This window comes from Hetaerina americana, unplaced genomic scaffold (assembly GCF_022747635.1).
Source record: "Hetaerina americana unplaced genomic scaffold, ioHetAmer1.1.p SCAF_1, whole genome shotgun sequence".
Taxonomy (NCBI): Eukaryota; Metazoa; Arthropoda; class Insecta; order Odonata; family Calopterygidae; genus Hetaerina; species Hetaerina americana.
Window position 1 is genome coordinate 97,947,236 of NW_027286069.1, and position 19,350 is coordinate 97,966,585.

Consider the following 19,350-nt stretch of genomic DNA (forward strand, 5'->3'; position numbering starts at 1 on the left):
GGATGATATCACCACGATATATGTACTAAATTCGGAATGATTGATCGATTAAAAAACCACATAAACTATTTAAGAGTTTAGGTGTAAGAATGCCTAGTTTCATTTGTATTCTCATCGAAATAATACAATTAGAAGCGAGGGAATGACACTTACCTTCAATGCACTGCCTCGCCTCTCCATGTCTGCTCAGCAGTGATTGGCTCCCTCTTCCCTTTCTTGCGGAATTCGGAATAAACACCACCATTATTATCTTCTAACATCCCTTGGCTTCGACTAAATTACTGAATATTACAAATGTGTACATTTATTAATCATATTATTTACAAACACCGTGATTGGTCGTCGAACACAGCCGAATACAACCGTGCTTTGGAATAAAATTTCATAACTGATTTCGTACAATGTTGATATGAGGCATTCAAACAATTGGGTCCATTCAAACAAGGTCCAGTTTTTTAGCATAGTATAAGATGGATGCATGGTTATAGACATTTTACATTATGATCAAACGAAGGTAAATTAAAATGGTTGTTTTCGGAGCGAGGGTTTCTTGCATAATATCTATGAATGTCAATTAAATCCTATAATAGACGAATAAAATGATGTGTAAACTAAATTAGGAGACACAATCTTTGACACAAGCAGCAGTAGTGGCGTTGGTCATCATTCCTGTAAGCTATCGGATTCAACATTTTAGATACTAGTTTAAGAATGAAGACTAGAAGATGTTAGCGTTGATACATTCGATGAATTATAACGCGATGGACGAGCCTTGTGGGCTGTGTCATTTAGGAGGCGATAAGAGTAACCTCATTAACGATATCGGTGTAGACATGACCTCTCGACCGCCCAACTCACCACCCGCCAGTGGCATTTACCCTCTTTTAGTGGGACATAGAAAGTTGATTGTTCCGTTGTGGAGATGATATAAGAAATAAAATATCCACGTCATCTGTTGTGGACCCCAGCATGGTTTCCAACTTGTGTCGATTTAACGATTACATTTTCAAGCATGTATATACTAATTAATGCTTTTCTACGATTCGAATTAATTTTTATCCAGAACAACACTAATTCAATGGTTTGCGACACTAAGGAAGTGGTGGGGAAAAATAAAAAATTCAACTTCCGACAATTATTTTGCCACGGTTTTGCATCAATCTGAAAAGTATAAGAAATCTAGCGAGCTGTACGGCCTTTGCTTTCTGTCTTTATTTTCATTCAGCTGCATACAATGGTAAATTACACAGAGCATGAATGCACCAAGTCAGTACAACAGACCTGGTTATTATATCATGAACCGTACCTTCTTCGCGTCTTTTAAAAGGGAAAATTTTGCGATACTCAATTTCAATTAAGTTATAATTATTTTGTAGCCGTAAAATTTTATGTGAAAGTAATTAATTTTTGTGTTGGAATTCCACGGCTTGAATTGGATTTAGTATTGTCGACAAGTCAGTAAACGGAAGTGGCAATTTGTATTGAAATTGAATAGAATTCCATTTTTTTAAGCCAAGATATATGTAAGAATGCATTGCAATCATCATACTTCATTTTACACTAATAACAATATCTTCGTATACTAATGGATTATCTCAATGATGCTTAGAGAACCATTTTTTTTGTAAATATAGACGAAGTTCAAACGAAGCTTGCTTAATCCATTTGAAATTCGTCAAATAGGTACGGGAGTCTGTTGAATATTCTTATTCAGTAGGTTCTAAATATAATTTCACCAACTGTTACGACAATTATTAAGCTCGTAGGAACAAGCGCACGCTCAATATTCGAGGAAAAATATTTGTTCACAGATTCATATAAAGTATCGGCTATTTTATATCTCCGTACATTCCGTAATATAAACCAATTAGAACTTGGAAAACGTTTTTCTGAAAGTATATTAATCATTTATGGGTATAAACCTTTCGGCCATCGCATTATCGGAGTGTATCTGATTCATGTTTCGTCTTTGATCGATGGCGAATCCGTTGGGAAATCTAAGGGGAGAATAAATGAAGATTTATCACGGTACCATGAAATATAAAAACCACCAGTATGGGCGGGAAACGAAGCTGAATTAAAGGTAAATATATCCTTCATGACTAAATGTTTAACATTGGGAATCCGTTTAATCTAAATTTTCTATTTCTTTGTGAATGCGACCGGTAAGTTGATGCAAACACGTTCATTCTTATTTGCAAAGAATATCTCTGCGTAGATTACACAATAATCACAATGTATTTAAATTAAAAATATAGATTAAGAGATCAAAAAATATACATTATTTTTTACACAGATTTCCTTGTTCCACAAAAATATTCTTATCCAGTCTTATCCTTCGATGAGAGTACTAATAAAGAGTAGAAAATTTTAAAGAAAGTATAAATGAAGTTACTGAACATAACGCCGAATACTGAGCATTAAGAGTTAAATACTTTTAATTCTGTGGTTTCAGAGGCTTTCAATTAGCATGAGACTGCAAAATCAAATTCTTCTCTAGTTAATTATTATACCTATTTTATTGATTTGCTGATTTTTTACTCAATTTATAATTATTTGATCGACTTGATCTATTTTCGGGACTAAAATGCGTTTTCATGCGGTCAGACTGGTTTCGAACGTGAAGTAAAACGAGTGAAATATTTTTCAAGTTTAATTATGACATTCAAGTATTGATATCAATTGTATGTAAAGCCACCGAAATTGAGCTATAATAATTGAAAACGGAATCGTAATAGAAAATATGCGCTTTAGTGGTAAAACTTTCATTTCATGCATAAAAATAGAATACGATTTCAAATAATTTTACCATTCAAGAAATTGAAAATAATCTACAAGAGGCGAAGTTTGACTGACTTTTGCGGTGGGTCTAAAATTGCATTGTTTCAGCCATAAGGATTACGGGTCGCATACGGAAAGTGATGCCTCAAGGGCGAGTGAAATATTACAAACATTAGTCAAAGAGATCGGATCGGATTATAACGTTTCCTGAGAAAAACGTACAAGAACTAGAAGCAACGGGCGTTTATAATACACTGGCCCCATCTGGTGAACTCAAATTTAATGCATATCAGGTTTATTAGGAAATTATTAGCGGTTGGCGAGGTAGACAACAGGAAAAAAAATCTGCTGTAGGGTTGCCACTTACAGAACTCACTATTTTAGGTTTCCCAGATCAATTTGTAAAAATCATAGAAATTGCTGGGGAAAGGAATCAACCCTGAATAAGTATTTTAAGGGGAGAAAAATATCGTTGCAAGCGTAGTTCTGTTTTCCCACCTGACAAGTTGGACTATAAGCTGATGGATGGACATTATAATACTTAAGAGCTGTTAAATGGACGGTGAGTTCAATTAATCGGAAATGCTTTTTTCGGTAAACTATAAATACCTTAAGGACATTCTGTGATCCCAGGAACCCGATTTGTTCATTGAATTTGGTTATTCCATCGCATGGACATTATGCGAGTGAATATTCTAACAAACATATCGCGTAAATTAATTAAAAGCCTGATGACATCAAATAAAGGATAACAGAGTATTTGAGAAGTATGAATACTTTTCACGAGCGAAATAAACCTTAAGTGTTCCTAGGAACTATATCGGATTCGATATACGTGGAATATATGATAAACTCATATTTTAGTGTCGAATTTGGAGTTAGGAAGAGAGTTCAAATTAATTTTAGTAGATAAAATTCTCAGAGCTGATCCATGTAGTCACTGAAACATTAATTTACACAGTTAACACGTCCACAAGATATCACACTTATATCTCAAACATCTCATTACATAATTCGCTAAAATTCAGGAAACAGTGTACGAAATTAAACGTAGTTTCCGAACTGCAATGAAAGACAAATTTACTTAGTTTTCGTAGTTAACTCCACTTGATACTTGAATTTGTTAACAATAAGATGTGCACGTGGTGCAACAGAGCAAGGCGATGTAGATGGGAGTCCATAATATTCTATGGTGAACATTTACTAAGAGATTATTAACTATTATCAATGCGGCTGTTTATATTTTACGTGGAACACCGAGAAAGTTTAACAACACACGCATTTATGTTCAGTTAAGCAAGAAAAATACGATGACAGCTCGGAAGGATAACCACTGACGTTTGCGATCACGGGCGTTCTTCGAGCGGCAAAAATGAAAGTGAATCCCTTGTATGGTGCCACGAATGTGCGTGGGTGTGGCACTAAATGTACCATATCGCACGCTTACACCGCTAGCATGAATTTCCTTCTCAATTGAGAAGGAAATCGATCGGACTTCCCACTGCAAAGACAAATATCGGTTCATTTCCCTATTCGAAAGAAAACCCTTTCACGTGCACACTTCATTAGCTTTCCCGTGGAGAGAGTGGGCTGGGAGGCACCCTTTTAGTCGATCGAATGAATCGGCGGTATTGGAAATTGATAGTAAAGGATTAGGGCAGTTAAGGGGTTAAGGTTGGCGGAGGGATTGAGAGGGAGAAGGGAAGAAGATAAACGCGATAAATGGAGAGTGAGGCGGGTGTAAGCCTAGGTAGGATCCGTGCCGAGCGAAGTTGCGCAGTGGAAACAATCAAAGTCGAAAATGCGCCCGCGGAAATCCAAACCCATCGTATCATCTCTTCATCCTCACTTCCCAACCCTCTTTTCAATCCAACTGCCTCTCGCCGCCCATCCCAAACTCATCAGCTTTACACGAACGTAATCCACCGTATCGATGGAACTCACACATTGATTTTCCTGGCTCGAAGACGGACGCAACGTTGAGAATTTCATGCGGACATCTTTCGTGACTCCTACTTTCATTGTAACCCGTTCTGTCTGACAAATGAAAAAAAATCGGTATCTTACAGCTCGTATTGTGGCAATAGTATTTGACTTTCCTTGTCATCCTCCTCGTACTCCTAAGTTTTTCGGTCATACATAACGATACAATTTCACTTTTACTGAGTTCATTTTATACATGTCGAGCAGGGAGACCGTGAGCACATAGGTATGTGGAAAAACATGAATGAGATTGGCAAGCGGAAACGATACTCACCTTTTGGATTTAATTGCCATTTAACGTGCTAAAATTGTCTTAATACACCTACATATTAGCATTATTTTACAGATACTGTACAATGTCTTGTCTTATTATCCTTGAATTCATTTTTCCTCTACACCGACGAGGAATAGAAAAGGACCTTAAAGGTGACGTTTTTAAAGAGCTCGGTAATATCACAGAACGGCGCTTCTGATAATATGAATAGGGACACCTGATATCCAAGAAGACAAGCGAAGGGTCTCTCTCTCTCTCTCCAGGCCACATGAAAGGATTCTCCCAGATGATACTTTGACGAAGACATTCTTCATTCTCTAGTTGGCAAAATAAGCAATTTCATAAGCTCGCATATCAAAGAAGTGCAATAAAAGTCGGACGGTCACATAACCCTGGAATTCAATTTTTAAACATTGTCTACATGTATCTCAAGGGAACTGGAGAGATAGAGAGCAGTAATATCTAATATCAACCATAAGAATGAGTTCTTATAGAAATACGATACCGGATTGTATTTAGTGCCTTATACACCGCTCTCCTGCGTCAGGGGTGACACGGAATTTTGGCGTAGAAACACACGCACAAACACACATATACCTGTATACATAAGCATAGTCGGGTGTATGTATTATTGTATGTGTGTGTGTGTGTATATATATATATATATATATATATATATATATATGCACATTTATTTATATTTAAACACATTCAAACACGAAAACCCGCCATATGCCGAACAAACATTCATTCCCATGGAAATATATATGAGGAAAAGGGGATATGAACACATATAAAAGACGAACACAGGAGAGGTAGGGAAGGCATTTCCTTATATCTATTTCCATGCGAATGAATACATATATATATATATATATATATATATATATATATATATATATATATACATATATATATTCTGAATGTTGTGCGTACGCATCGACGCTAGATATAAAAGAACACACGTGGATGGTGGGAACGGATGTGTGCAGAGCTCTTCGTAATTCCCCTCAGTCAGAAGTAACTATTCCTCATTTCTCAAAGGCGCCACCTCAGATGTGGCCCGGGACGCTGAGGGTCTCCCTACATCCGTAAACAATGCACATCTCCCTTCGTCGACTGCAGCTGATGTCGGAGTGCGTCGGCCGTGTGGACGGGGACTGGAGCCTCGTCTGGCGACGGTGGCCCGGCTGCATTCCCCCCTGTCGCAGTGACCCCGTTGTCACGGGCGACGCCTTCTTCCGCCAGCTGACGAGGCAGGCACCCTCAAGGTCCTCGCGACCGCCGTCGCTGCTACCAGCGCCGCACACATACCTCTGCAATGGAGGAATGGAACGGGGGTTGCAGAGGGAATCACGAAAAGTCAAGCTCCGGAGCAGCAGGAATCGTGTACATGGAAAATGCAAGTAAAAATGAATGGCTATGCTTCTTTAAGAGGCCAAATATTTTGGTCAACGTACTTAAAGAGATTTTCAAATTCTGAGGCTGTGTCATTAAGTTCGGTTTACTAAGAGTGTAAGACGCGAAACCAACCAACTGCAATATTTTAAATTTTGCCTTCTGTAATTTTCTGGGTAGAAGCCTGGGTTACTAACAGGAGCCCTCTTGTTCGGTGCCGGGTGACACCGGTGGCACCTTTCGTTTCAAACAAGCTGTGTGGTTTTTCGGGAAAACAATAGGTAGCACTGGGAAACAACAGGCCCTTCTACCCTGATATGTAAATTTCACACGACATTTTAGTGCGAGGTGAGCTCTAATCTCATTTAATCAGCTAACCTTTACCTTAATCACTGGTGCGGCGGTGGATTGTGGAGTTTAATTTTTTTGTACTTATTTCCATTGTCTTCGGCAATAGAAATTGTGGTTTCTTTATTTAACAATTCACAATTACTTCTTTAAATTCTCCAAATGGTACACTAATAGTAACAGTCTGTAGGTCAACCCAAACTCAATCTACTGGCTATCTTGTGGAAGTGTAAATCGAAGTACCATGGTTTAAATCCTGATTGTAACTCTGAACAGTTGAACCCCTTGACAGTTTTACCTTCTCCCACACAATCAAGTGGTGGCTTGAAGGGTACCATGTAGATCTATACATAGATAGAATTGTTTTGAAAGGACCCAGAAAATGAGACGTTCTTGGCAACAATATCTAGGAGACCACACAGGAGCTTGGGAGAGAAAACTAATACCCTCCATCATAAATAATTAAAAATGCACTATAAATATCATTTTACTACAATAGGCGAAATAATGCCAATACAATTAGAGAGACTAGGCGTAGAACAATAGATTTAAGATGTAATTTATTCCGCGAACGATAAGGGATAAGAATAACATTGACCGACCGCGGTGGGTGTAAAAATATTCGGGCCAAGATTAGTCTGATGTGCATTCACCCCCTGCCACACACCTTGTCTGTGGTTTGCAGGGTACTAAAAATTAAAAATATGAATTAAGACATCATTAACTTAGGGCGTGGCTATAATCGAATATGATGTCATCCAAAGGACTAATGGCAATAATCTGTTTTACGTTCTTAGGAGCGCCATTAGTTATTTTAACCCTTTCGTGCTGATTTGCGATTTCCTTAATAGCTTCAAATGATTTTATAAGGAATGTAGTCGAAATAATCTAAGCAATGTATGATCTACCGAGTCCTTTTTATTCCATTAAGTGATCTACCTCCCGAAACCCTCTAGCGGAATATTAGAGAACTATAACATGCAAAGTTACATTTTGCCTGACTTTGGGCTCCATTTTGGCAACGACTGGAAGATCTCATTCAAAATTAGTTGATTGGCACAAGGGCCAGGAAGTGTTTCCGAAAAATTTTAAGGCAAAGGTCTAATGCCTGACGCTGCAGCAGAACCAATAAAAATTGATGGAGAATTATCGACCCGGAAACAGAAGTACAACCGAGGGAAACTTCTCCACGGCATTTGAGCCCCAGAATCGACAGATTAGTTACACGGAAATCGGAAAAAGTAGAAACCACGGTAAAAGGAGACTCAATGGATTATCTGAAATCTTCGTTTCATCATCGATATACTTATAATAATACCTTTATGCCTGCACGCAACAACCCAAAATACTGTGAATATATTTTATATTAATATATTTATGCACGAAATTTTGTCAAATAAGGTTCAGCATGGTTTTTTTTGTTTACCAACGTGGGGGGGGGTTATTTTATCATGCTGGGCATATGTACACCGAAACTGTGCTAAATTCTCAAGATTTATACAGTCCTTAAAACTAATTTTCACTCTTGTTTTCTGCTTTCGCCAAAAATTCTGATTTCAATTTCAACGAGCTCATGCTTGGGCTTGGAGAGACAATATTTATTTCTGGAACTCAAGCGCATGAATATATACCGCGTACAAATCAAGGAGATAAAAATCATATTTGTCCAAACCTGTGCTCAAGAGCACTTAACCTTCCACTTTTGGCACAAAAAGCATTTTCAGAGGCCTATTGGAATTGAAAAGGAAATAAAATGTTCAAAAAGAAATTTATTTCCATCCAATCGTGATATACTTCAGGAGAAATGACAGATTGGGGACGATTTTAATCCGGGAAAACGCTAATCTTGGAGAATTTAATTTTTTTATTCAGGGCCGCTCACACTGCGACTAAGTGCCACTCGAACGCTTATATATACCTATGTCGAGGGTTAAAGACGATTACTCTCAGGGGATTTTCGCGCTTGCTCAGTGGAACGTTAAATTAAAGGAGAAAATACTGTAGCAGATGGTAGGTTTTCCTCTCAGGCTAAAAACGTAATTAATGAAGAAAATTAGAGAAACCTTTCACAACTTATTGAAATGGATGAACGACTGCCGACTTGCAGATCTCGGTGGCCTAGCCAACCACACTAAGACCCTACTAACCAACCATATTACGACCTCATAAAAAAATGGAAATATCCGCAAATTAGAACTTATAATGTTGCTACCTAAGATTAATTCTAACTTGTAAATATCAATTACTATTCTAAAAAAAGAATGTGGCCCATACTATGCTAAAATTGAATTTTGCAAGCAGTCGTGAGTGAGAATGAACAATTGATTTCTTTGTGATCATTTAAGAAATATGTTTCGGTATTTATATATGTCACCTTTAGTAAAACATAAAACGCAATAACTTCAAATTGTAATGTGTATTAGCAGATGATTCCGTCATGTAAATGGTACTGTCGTGGCATCTCCCGGAGTTTATTTACAATTTAATAATACATAGTTCATCAATTCAAGTGGGGAAAATATTTTATTAATATATATTACGCTAAAATTTATAGAATATAAACCAAGCAGAGGAGAATGAATGCGAAAGTGCGCTAAAATATTGAAATGTGGATGCTAGGTTACACGCCCATGAGATATTTTATACCAAGGCATAAAATTCGATTTCCCAAGAAACGGAAAAGGTATCCAAATAATTACAATATTAAAGGAGATGCTGAAGTTTTCATTCCTAATAATATCAAATTCGTGACTTCATGTCACTGACACAATTTAGTGGATGAGAATATAGCCATAATGTTGAGGAACTGTCAGGTTCATTTTGAGACTGATTGCCAAGATGAAAATAGTCTTCGGGGCAAAGGTGAAGGGGAAGAAATGCATGGGAATATCCCGGATGAAATACACAAAACCAATTATGACAGATGTCTTGTCAGACAAGAGAATTTGTAATCGGTAGACAACAGGGTGTTGGCCGATAAACGAAATAGAGAGCTGCATGCAACCAATCTTAGGGTTGATAATCAGAAATCCCGACGATCAAACAAGTCAACGCATAAACTTCCGCTGTACTGAAAGCACTGAATAAACGTGGCCGCTCGAGAGATATTCACTCTTGTGACTCTTAAAAATGCATATTTATTTTAGCATGCATATACAACTTGCAATATAGTTCTATAAATAACAAAGGTCAACAGAGCTGTTTTCCCTTTCTTTCGCTCCCACACTCTCAAGATTTACTTTTTACTCTCCTATAAAAATTACGCAATTAACCTGCACTAGAAATTAATGAATTCTACAACATCTATATAAATAGGTAACCACGGCTCAGGCATTTTTATTTGATGTATGGGTAAAAAAGCCCACGCCAGCAAAATGCTTATAAGCCTGTGGTTTTAGAGCAACTTTCAAGAGTGACTCACGTATAAACGATTCAAATGAGAAAAAATTTATGTTCTGAAAGGGTTAATTACTGCAGAGCCACACTGAAAAATAACTTTTTGGAAAGTAGAAGGGTTCTAAAACTCCAGAAAAAAAACCAACTGAGAATACTGAAGAGCGCGTGAACGGGAAATGCGGGTATACAGTGTCAATATTAGCTTGAAATTAAGAACCAAGAGAAAATGGAAAAAGGGAGATGGAGGGAGGGAGCGAGAAGAGACGGAGCGCGGTAGTCACTGGGGGAATTGACACGGGGGAGAAGGGAGATAGGGCCGGCGGAGGAATTCGAAAAATGGAAAGGTCAGGTGCCTGATAAAAACGGACTGGGCGTCCTCGCGTAAACAAAGTGATGTGTGTCTACTGGGTGAAAAAAAGATATTTATGGTGATTCGAGATAGAGGAGTTTTATAGGTGGGCGGTACTATACACTCGGGGGTAGGGAGTGGAAAGGATTAAACCACAGAAAGAAATGGGAAATGGCGACTATTGTCACTCAATCATGGAGACTAGAAGTCTTAAGTATTGCAAGCGGCTATGCGGCTATCAATTTTGAACATTAAATCCCAAATTCCCTCTCTCTGAGAACGCCAAAATAATAAATTCTGATAGTATAACATGAGGAAATCAGTTATCTTTCGATGCAAATGTAAATTAATATCGTTTAGAACCTACGATGGTGCTCATTACAAGCATTTTATAAAAAAAGTTACGCATATTTAGTTTCATTTAATTTTGATCAAATTGTATAAATTTCATTTAATTTCATTAATCTGGTTAAATTTAGTAGGCAGTAATTGAAAGATCTCGAGGCTTTCCATTTATTTTGTGGCCAATGTATTAAGAGATAAGTTACAATGAGTCACTCAGTTTGTATTTTCAAAATTATTTTGTTATTAGGGATATCTTACTTTTTATTATTTTCTATCCTTTAACACTAGTACCCTTTTGAGACATTAGTAAAAATATTAAATGGTGTTTTCTCACAAGTTTTCGTTACCGTTTTCAAATTAAAACCACCTCGACTATCAGCGACAGAGAGGATAGCTTTTAAAAAGGAACAGATGAAATATAAAAAAGTAATTATTTTTCCATCTGAGGGGAGTGCCTTCTTCATTTGTACAAGAAAACAATCTATTTTCAGTGGTGTATTTGCCAACTGATGAAGATGATATTCATTGCTCTTATCAGTGGAATCTCCAAACTCTACAGGTTTTTTGATCAATTCATCCTCACTTTCACTTCCAACTCCAGGTTAAAATAAGAGCAGTAAAAGCATACCAAATTTTAATATTTAAAATAGGCTCCATTTGCAAGAAATTTTATCAGTGTCTATTATATTTTCGTAGTAACATTTTAAAGTCGTGGGCCACTTTAAACTTTGCATCATCTGTCACTTCTCTCTTTATTTATAAAGCACTGAAAGTAGACTCATTGTGGATGAAACTTTCCGATAGTACAGATGCTTAAATTATTTGCGTGAATGAGCCTTCATTAAATGGAGATTTAGGTTCTCTCGGCAAAATGACTTTAGCAGATGAAAGTAAACGATGCAGGGGATATTTTGGGACAAGAAGAGAGAATGTAGAGGGTGGGAGTGTTAGAAAACGGCATGTATATTGAAGCAGGGTCTCAGGTTTTAAGTTTTCGAATGATGCCGCCCTTCCGAACGGAACAATGCCTCCGAGCTATTTGAGCTCTTTTAATTAGATTCCTTGAAATATTCCACTTAACTTGTTCCAACGATGATAACTGAGAGAAAATTTTGATAATTGGATTTAGTCTTGAGGGAAAACCCAATAAACCAATGAAAGCCAACTTGTGTGATTCCAAAGGCTACACTTGGCTTTCATTCAGATTTTTTAGAGGGAATCAATGGCATAAAGACATCAAAAGAACAAGAAAACGTGACTGCTACCCCAAAACGGTTGTTTAAACGGAATAGGAACAAAAACATATGAACCTTTGCTGATTTTAAGCTTCATTTGACGGAGATTGAGTCGGTGCGGCTGTCAGACTACTGGCTTCCCTGAACAAGGGCCCGGGTTTGAACCTTGGCGATGACTTAGTTTTTCAAAGGCATCCCGATCCCTATTTGGTGTGCTATTTTGAGGGGATCCAAAGTGGAGTACACCGTCCGTCGGATGAGACTTATCAGCAACTTTCGCAGAAAGTATTGCCGACGCCGGGTTTCTCTCCACCCTTCCCTGAACAGTCAACCTCTACCTAATTACCCACCTCTCTTTAATATGCCATTGACCTTACTTGTTGGTCTCATCCCCTAATAAATATTACTACTACTAATTAATTAGTATACAGCATGGTATTAAAATTTGTATGCTAGAATAACGAAAGATACAGAAAAAAGGCTAAAAAATTAGTACCATAACAGAGGGAGTGCCTCCCTCTGTTATGGTATCAACAGAGCACGGTATTAATTGAACAAACTAGAAATTTTCTTTAGACTTTTCTATAATAACTTCTATGAAAAGCCAACGATTAATTCCGATAGTACTCCGCGTTGACAGCTTGGTCTATAGCCAAACTTGAAGATATTCAGGAGTTCGAAAAAATATTTCTCCAGAATTTCGTACATTAACTTGACGAAGTGTGCGTTCCTTTGCCATATTCAATGTATAATAATATTTTCATGCAAAGGGATATGATCGCCTCAGATATGAACACTCTTCAAATGATACTTCATTTTCTTCCTCATCTTTAAAGAAATTCTGCATTATTCACTCGCTAAGCTCTTCTAAACACATAATATCCTCCAAAATGTGAATAATATTGGGTGTTTCCTATTGGTGGATAAAAATAATCATTGAATTCTATGTTAATATTATCAGTTCATAAAAAATTCAAATGAAAGTGCTGTGTTTCTTTCAGCCACTAAACGCAAAAAGTTTTTAAAAAGTGTCAGTGAAATTTAGTTCAAAGCAAAGAATAAGTACCACGAAGGAATAAACGTAAAGAATAAAAGTTAAAGATAATTTGCATCGAAAGAGTTTTACGAAGATAATTAGAATTATGAAGAGTTCATGGAAATTACTATAGGGAAAGAACAAAATTTTACGACATAAGAACAAAATTTTGATCAAATTCCGGAAGCCATAAAATGGTTAAAGAATTCGATGAAATGTTATAATTGAAATGGTAGAAAAAATGGTCGACAGCTGAAGTAAATCTTAGAAATTTGTGCCAACTGCCGATGGTGACGATAAATAATTGTGAATATGTTAATCTATGAGCAATTATGACAGCGTATTAACTCGATGTACATTGGACGGGTCCCCTGAATATTCCACAAGAATTGAACTTTCACATGCCGGGAGTGGAATGCAACCCTAAGGCTTGTAAAGTACCAAGGGTCGCATATTTGTAAGGATACCTGAGGGTATAGTAGGTCAAGTGGCAAAGGGATTCATTTTCAGGCTTCGCGTGCAAATGCATCCAATTCAACAATAAGCAAAGAATGGGATGCGTTGAGTGATTCATTTGAGAGGAAAACTAATTTATCATTTAATATATGACTTAAAGAGGCCAAAAATATCGTCCTTGGTGACAATTTTAATAATAAATCGAACGCTCCTTTCCTTTAAATGCTCGTAATAATGCCGAAATACGATTAATGACAGATTTTCGCATGATTCAAGTTGAGAAGAAAGGTTACCTTAGCTTCGGACTTGGCTGAAATGAGTCGTGACTCACTGGGAAAACAGAACATGCAATTAATTATTATATTGCGGAGGGGTGATCGCACGCGAAAAGCAATGATCGTGGGGATATTCCTCTAAACAGTCTCAAGGCACCTTTTCCTTCCTTCCTGCAAGCCATAGCCTTACCCAGTGTCTCCTTTACCGCCAGAATTCGTCAAAATGCGAAACAGATTACTCCTGTTTCCTTAAATGAGGAATGAAGCATGAGAGACCTCTTGCTTAATTACGCAGGAGGTCGGAATTTCAATGAAAAGACCAATTAAATATGCCATGTTGCTTCTCATGGCTTTAGAAAAAAATGGAGATGCTGGGACGGTGACTGAGTAGCTAGGTGGAGGAGTGAAAAGGGATGGATTTTGTCAAAGGGACATTTGGATTATTTTTAAATGAGATGGGTAATATGAAAGGTAAAAATTAGTTGCAAAAGCTGGCGGTGGAACACAGTCAAGATAGGAGAGGCAAAAAAAAACTGAAAAAAGTTCATATTTAACAAATTGAAATACTGACAGCATGAGAAATGAGGGATAACGATAAGGCAGCGATAGGGACGTTGAATAGGATAGGGAGATTGTGGTCGTGGCAAAGGCAAGGAAGAAATAAGACGGAATTATGAAATGAGGGAAAAATGATAGTTCTCTTTGAAATATAGAAAAAGGCTATTTAAAGACAAATAAAACCTTGGAAAATTAGAAACTGAGGAATACCCTAGCTCTTTTAATTATAAAAACTTGAATGTAAGGCTTCTTTGAAAGTGAATGAAGAAAGATTATACATCACCAAACGGAGAGAAGAAGGATAGAAAGGAAGGTTCCATACTTCCATCACTTATTGAAAAAATTAAAAAACAAACGTTTCCGTAAGATCGAGTCATGGATTGGAAAAAATAATCAGGTACATCACAATCAAATAGTTAATGCAAGTTCAACAGAGGGACTGAATGGGTTAGATGTCAAAGGAAACCTGTGATTCAAACTTGTTGTGAAGGGTTCCACGGAATGGTGTCGATCAGTTATTCAGTATTCAGTATTTCATCCGCATGTAATTATTATATAAGAAGACAACGGTTTCGTCGTAATTGCAGGTGGGACTCTTCAGCTGAAGAATCCCAGAAAGAACGCAGCACAATATTGTGGATTTATAAACATTATACGAGGCTTAAATCCCAAAGAGAAATACATAACTTAATTTAAAATGATATTTATAGGTATTTTAATAATTTTAAAAATCGTTCAGTATTCTTAAAATTCATGAACGAGGGTAGGCTGAAAACTAATGCACACATGCTTGTAGACCACAAACAAAATGACCTTCAGAAGCTTTCCTGGTGGAATGTGGAAGTAACATTCCCCCTCAACAAGCATGTGCAGGTTTGAGGTTGCTACATTCATCCGATGTACTGTGAGAAGCGGAAGTATGGGGACATGTTCTAGTGTTATATCAATGCTTCTTTTCTCGAATCCAGGACTAGACAGCTGCCTTCACCTCATCGTCCGAGGTGTAATGATTACCCTTGAGGTGTCTCTTGAGTTGAGGAAAAAAAATAAAAATCGCATGGCGCAAGATCGGGGAAATGAGGAGGGCGTGGAATCGGTTCAAATTTCAGGTTTCGCAGAGCCTCTCCAGTTGCGCGCGAGGTGTGTGGACGAGCGTTGTCGTGTTGCAAGATTATTGGCGCCAGGCTGCCTTTAACACGACAAACTCGACCAATATTGTTTGCGATACGCTTTTGAGTGATTCGCCGGTGGCCTTTAACCACTTCATTTATATTTCTTCAAGTTTAGTAAAACGCCTGAGATAATGTCTCCGACGTTTTACGTACATCAATTTTCAATAAGGCATGCAAGGTATATCTCCTAAATCAATGCTAAAATTCGCGTGAATTATTTAATTTAAACAATGAACATAATTTTCACGAGGAATCTAATCCCTCTGAATAGAAGCAATTTTCTTAATTATCAATTCTTGTTCATACATGCATTTGAAATAAAAAATTCAATGGACCAATTACTTCTCAATTTAAATGTTTTGACGACATGAGCAATACATAAACATGCGCATTTCAGAAAATGAGGGAAAGTATTCCTTTCAAATCACGAGGAGCAAAATTTATTCGCACAAAACTATAAAAAGAAATATTCTTAAAGAAAAATGTGACAAAAATGGAAAGTAACATCCGAAAATCAGCTTATTTTTTTAAAATTACTACTTCAATGAAGATACGAGACTCAAAAAGATACTCGTACCTGTACTATATGTCTACTTAACTTGTTCTGAATTTTACATTTTTTAGGGTTAGCTAACAGTCATCGCAGTCGATTCCCTTAACACTGTTCTCTGAATCCCGAATTTACCTTACTCTGAGTGACCACTCTTTTCCATCTAAATGCTTAATAGCTTAAATATGCCCACCTTAACTTAGTTTACAAAATCGTAGATGAAAACAATGTTTGTGAACTTCTGTATACAGTTCATCACACGGACATTTTTTAACTACGGAGAAATTCATGAAATGATGAACGTAGGACCTCATTTAAGAAATGAGGCACGATGACTCATCAAAAATGAGGTCATAGGTAGAGGAGTATTCTCAAAGACTCTCTTGAAGAGGCCGAAATGAGATCCGGGTTCTCTTCACACTTTCCGTAATATGTGGCCTCGGGTGTAGGCTCTATCATCCAAATTAGAAGGGGAAGTGGGACGCCTCTGGCCGAAATCCTGTTCTTGGAGAGGAGACGAAAATCAGGAAGAAATAAAGAAGTAATAAGGAGAATTGGCGATTAAGATGTACACTTGACCGAGAAAAGCCCAATTTGAGGGGATTAGAGGCAATAGAATGGAGAGCTAACGAACTGTTAATGGGAGCTTAAAGGAGCACAAAATTGGCGCAATAGTCTCGAGGAAAGAGCGCTTTTATTGATGCCCGGAAAATACACCGCTCAAATCCGGGTGCGGCTTCTGAACACCCACAGCCGAAATACAGAGGCGCGACTTGGTTGGGACAAGAACCATGTGAGAAATCCTTTAAGCTGGGTCAAAGTTGAAAATAACTTAATACATTTGGAGAAATACCGTTATTATAATACACAAACTTTCAATAATTCATATTTTTAATTTAAATGTGAATTTTACTTAAGAAGTTTGGTGAACAAAAAAATCATCCATCAGATAAGTGCTACAGAAGTTTGACTAGGAATCATCGGATCATCGTCACTTTAAAATGAAAACCAATTTTAATAATTGAAATGAAAACAATGAAAAGTTCACGGAGGGTAAATATCGGATAAAAAAGGACCGCATTTCATTCGTTTCCGCCTGTTATTGTATAAACAAGAGTTTCATTTCCGTGAAAGAGCTAAATATTTCTACGAAAAGAACTCTATTAATTGGTCACTGATAGCCATCAAGGCCAGTTAAAAGTAAGTGGCAATCATCATTAAGGAATTATAATTAAAGCAACCACTTTACTGACATTTTCTAATCAGGCAGTCGAGATATATTGCCAATTTTATGAAGCCGGGATCCGTTGACGAATGGAAACCATTTGAAGAAACAAAAAGGCTGAGCTAGATAGGTAGGGTAATTATTTTTTCCGCTAGAGAAATACTCGAGAGAGTGTTAAGAAATATTCTACATTGAAAAAAGCACTGAATCGGGAAGACTCACGTTTAAAACCATTCCCTAGGCTAAAATACGTTTTTCTTCAACTTAAAAAGTCTTGCAACAATAAAAGCAGTTTACCGAAAGGTAAAAATTAAAGAGATACTCTTTTTTCAGCTATCATGAAATGGTCATAGTTTTTAGAGCTTACATTGCGACTCATCCTCATTTCTTTATTTTAAATCTTATGATATAAGCAGTCATTTGATGAAGCTAAAATTTGTGAATATTTCCAATTTTCTGTGTGGAAGAATATTGTCATTATTTCGCAAAATATTAATTTTATATAAAACCGATTAATAATGTTAAAAATGAACCCAATACACTAAAAATATTGGAAATATACATATAATATCTAATTTCCCGGCCTAATCGATATTATAACACGAATAATTGGATGTTATCGATTTAATTGCGATTTATTTCGAAATTCGGCAACAATATCTCGTGTGTATTCAGTAATGTTTCTGTGTGATATATAGGTGTATTAGATTAAATTCGTTCATGTGATATTTTCAATTAAGTATAGCCTGAAACATTTAATTAATATAAATTCCAGAGCGAAAGTTTCCCCTGAGTGATCGGGCGAAACAAAGGTCTACAGCGGAAAAATTAAATCAATAAGTAACAATCTTACAAATTATATCATGGTTTCCATGGTTTACCCAAGTATACGACTTGTGTAATGTATTCCTGAAATTAAATTTTGGATAAAAATTGAATATTTAAATATCAAACCGATTTACACGCTGAAACAAAATGTAATTATCAACCAAAAAAATCAAAATATTGAGGAATTATGATGAATTATTATTTTGCGGACTTATGATATTCTTCGATGTGCTACCAGTCTCTACAGCAAGTGTTTCTTCAGGAAAAAGAAATCCACCGGGTACATAATCTAATTTACTGTCTGTGGCTGTGGTTAAATTAAATACTAATTAGGAAATAGTTCTATGTGTTATTATCAAATTCCATAAGAAAAAATAAAGGAAGTTTATACGCATAAACACAAAATAACGTATGCTCATATGCCTCTGACTTACAACATTACTTGGATCACTTAGATTTTCATGTCAGAGAAAAAAAATAAAATGACTTATTTCGTAAATGAGAGTATAGTTTGAAAACTCTAATCACCCGTCTTGTAATTAGCACATGATCATTAAGTGATGATGTTTTCGGCACAAGAACTTGCTGAATTACTCTAAACTGATAAAATTCAACCCAAGTTGCCAAGTGTTGAAACCAAAGATGAAACGAATTTTGGATCTGAGCCAATTATGAAATACGAGAGAGTTGGCGAAATCGAGACGGGAATAACTAAGTAAGATCGTGAGGGAACCTTTGGATTTCAAGTGATGAGTTCCTGGGCTTTGCATTAGAATTAGGGTGAGGAGCAAGGACATTTGGGTGTGTGACAAGAAGGAGAGGAAGGATGAATTTGAGAGGGATTGCTTGAGCTGAAAGTGAAACGGGAGCGGGGATGTAAGGGGCTGAGAGGTGGAGGGAGGAAAAGGTGTTCGCAAGCTAGGCGAGAGGCAAAATGAGAATGCCCCCGGGGTGCTTGCGGATACATCGTAACACGCGCGTAGGAACATTGTTATGAAACTACATTTCCGGTTAAACATAACGCCCAAGTCCCTCCCGCTTCGCCACCACGCTAAGTATGCTGGCTATCGTTATGGCTGTAGAAGTGGGAGGACAGGCGGAGAGAAGGAAGCGTGCGCGACAAGGCACCACAAATTGGACT

The 19,350-nt window shown here is 37.0% G+C and overlaps 1 protein-coding gene across 1 annotated transcript in view; it reads right to left on the reverse strand.

The window, feature by feature from the left end:
• Window positions 1-6,090: 6,090 nt before the first annotated feature.
• The window catches only part of LOC139692771 (adipokinetic hormone/corazonin-related peptide receptor variant I-like), a 310,976-nt gene continuing 297,716 nt past the window's right edge, over window positions 6,091-19,350 (reverse strand). The window contains exon 9 of the mRNA XM_071591087.1: window positions 6,091-6,354. Within this exon, the coding sequence (XP_071447188.1) occupies window positions 6,091-6,354 (264 nt within the window). The remainder of the gene's footprint in view (window positions 6,355-19,350) is intronic.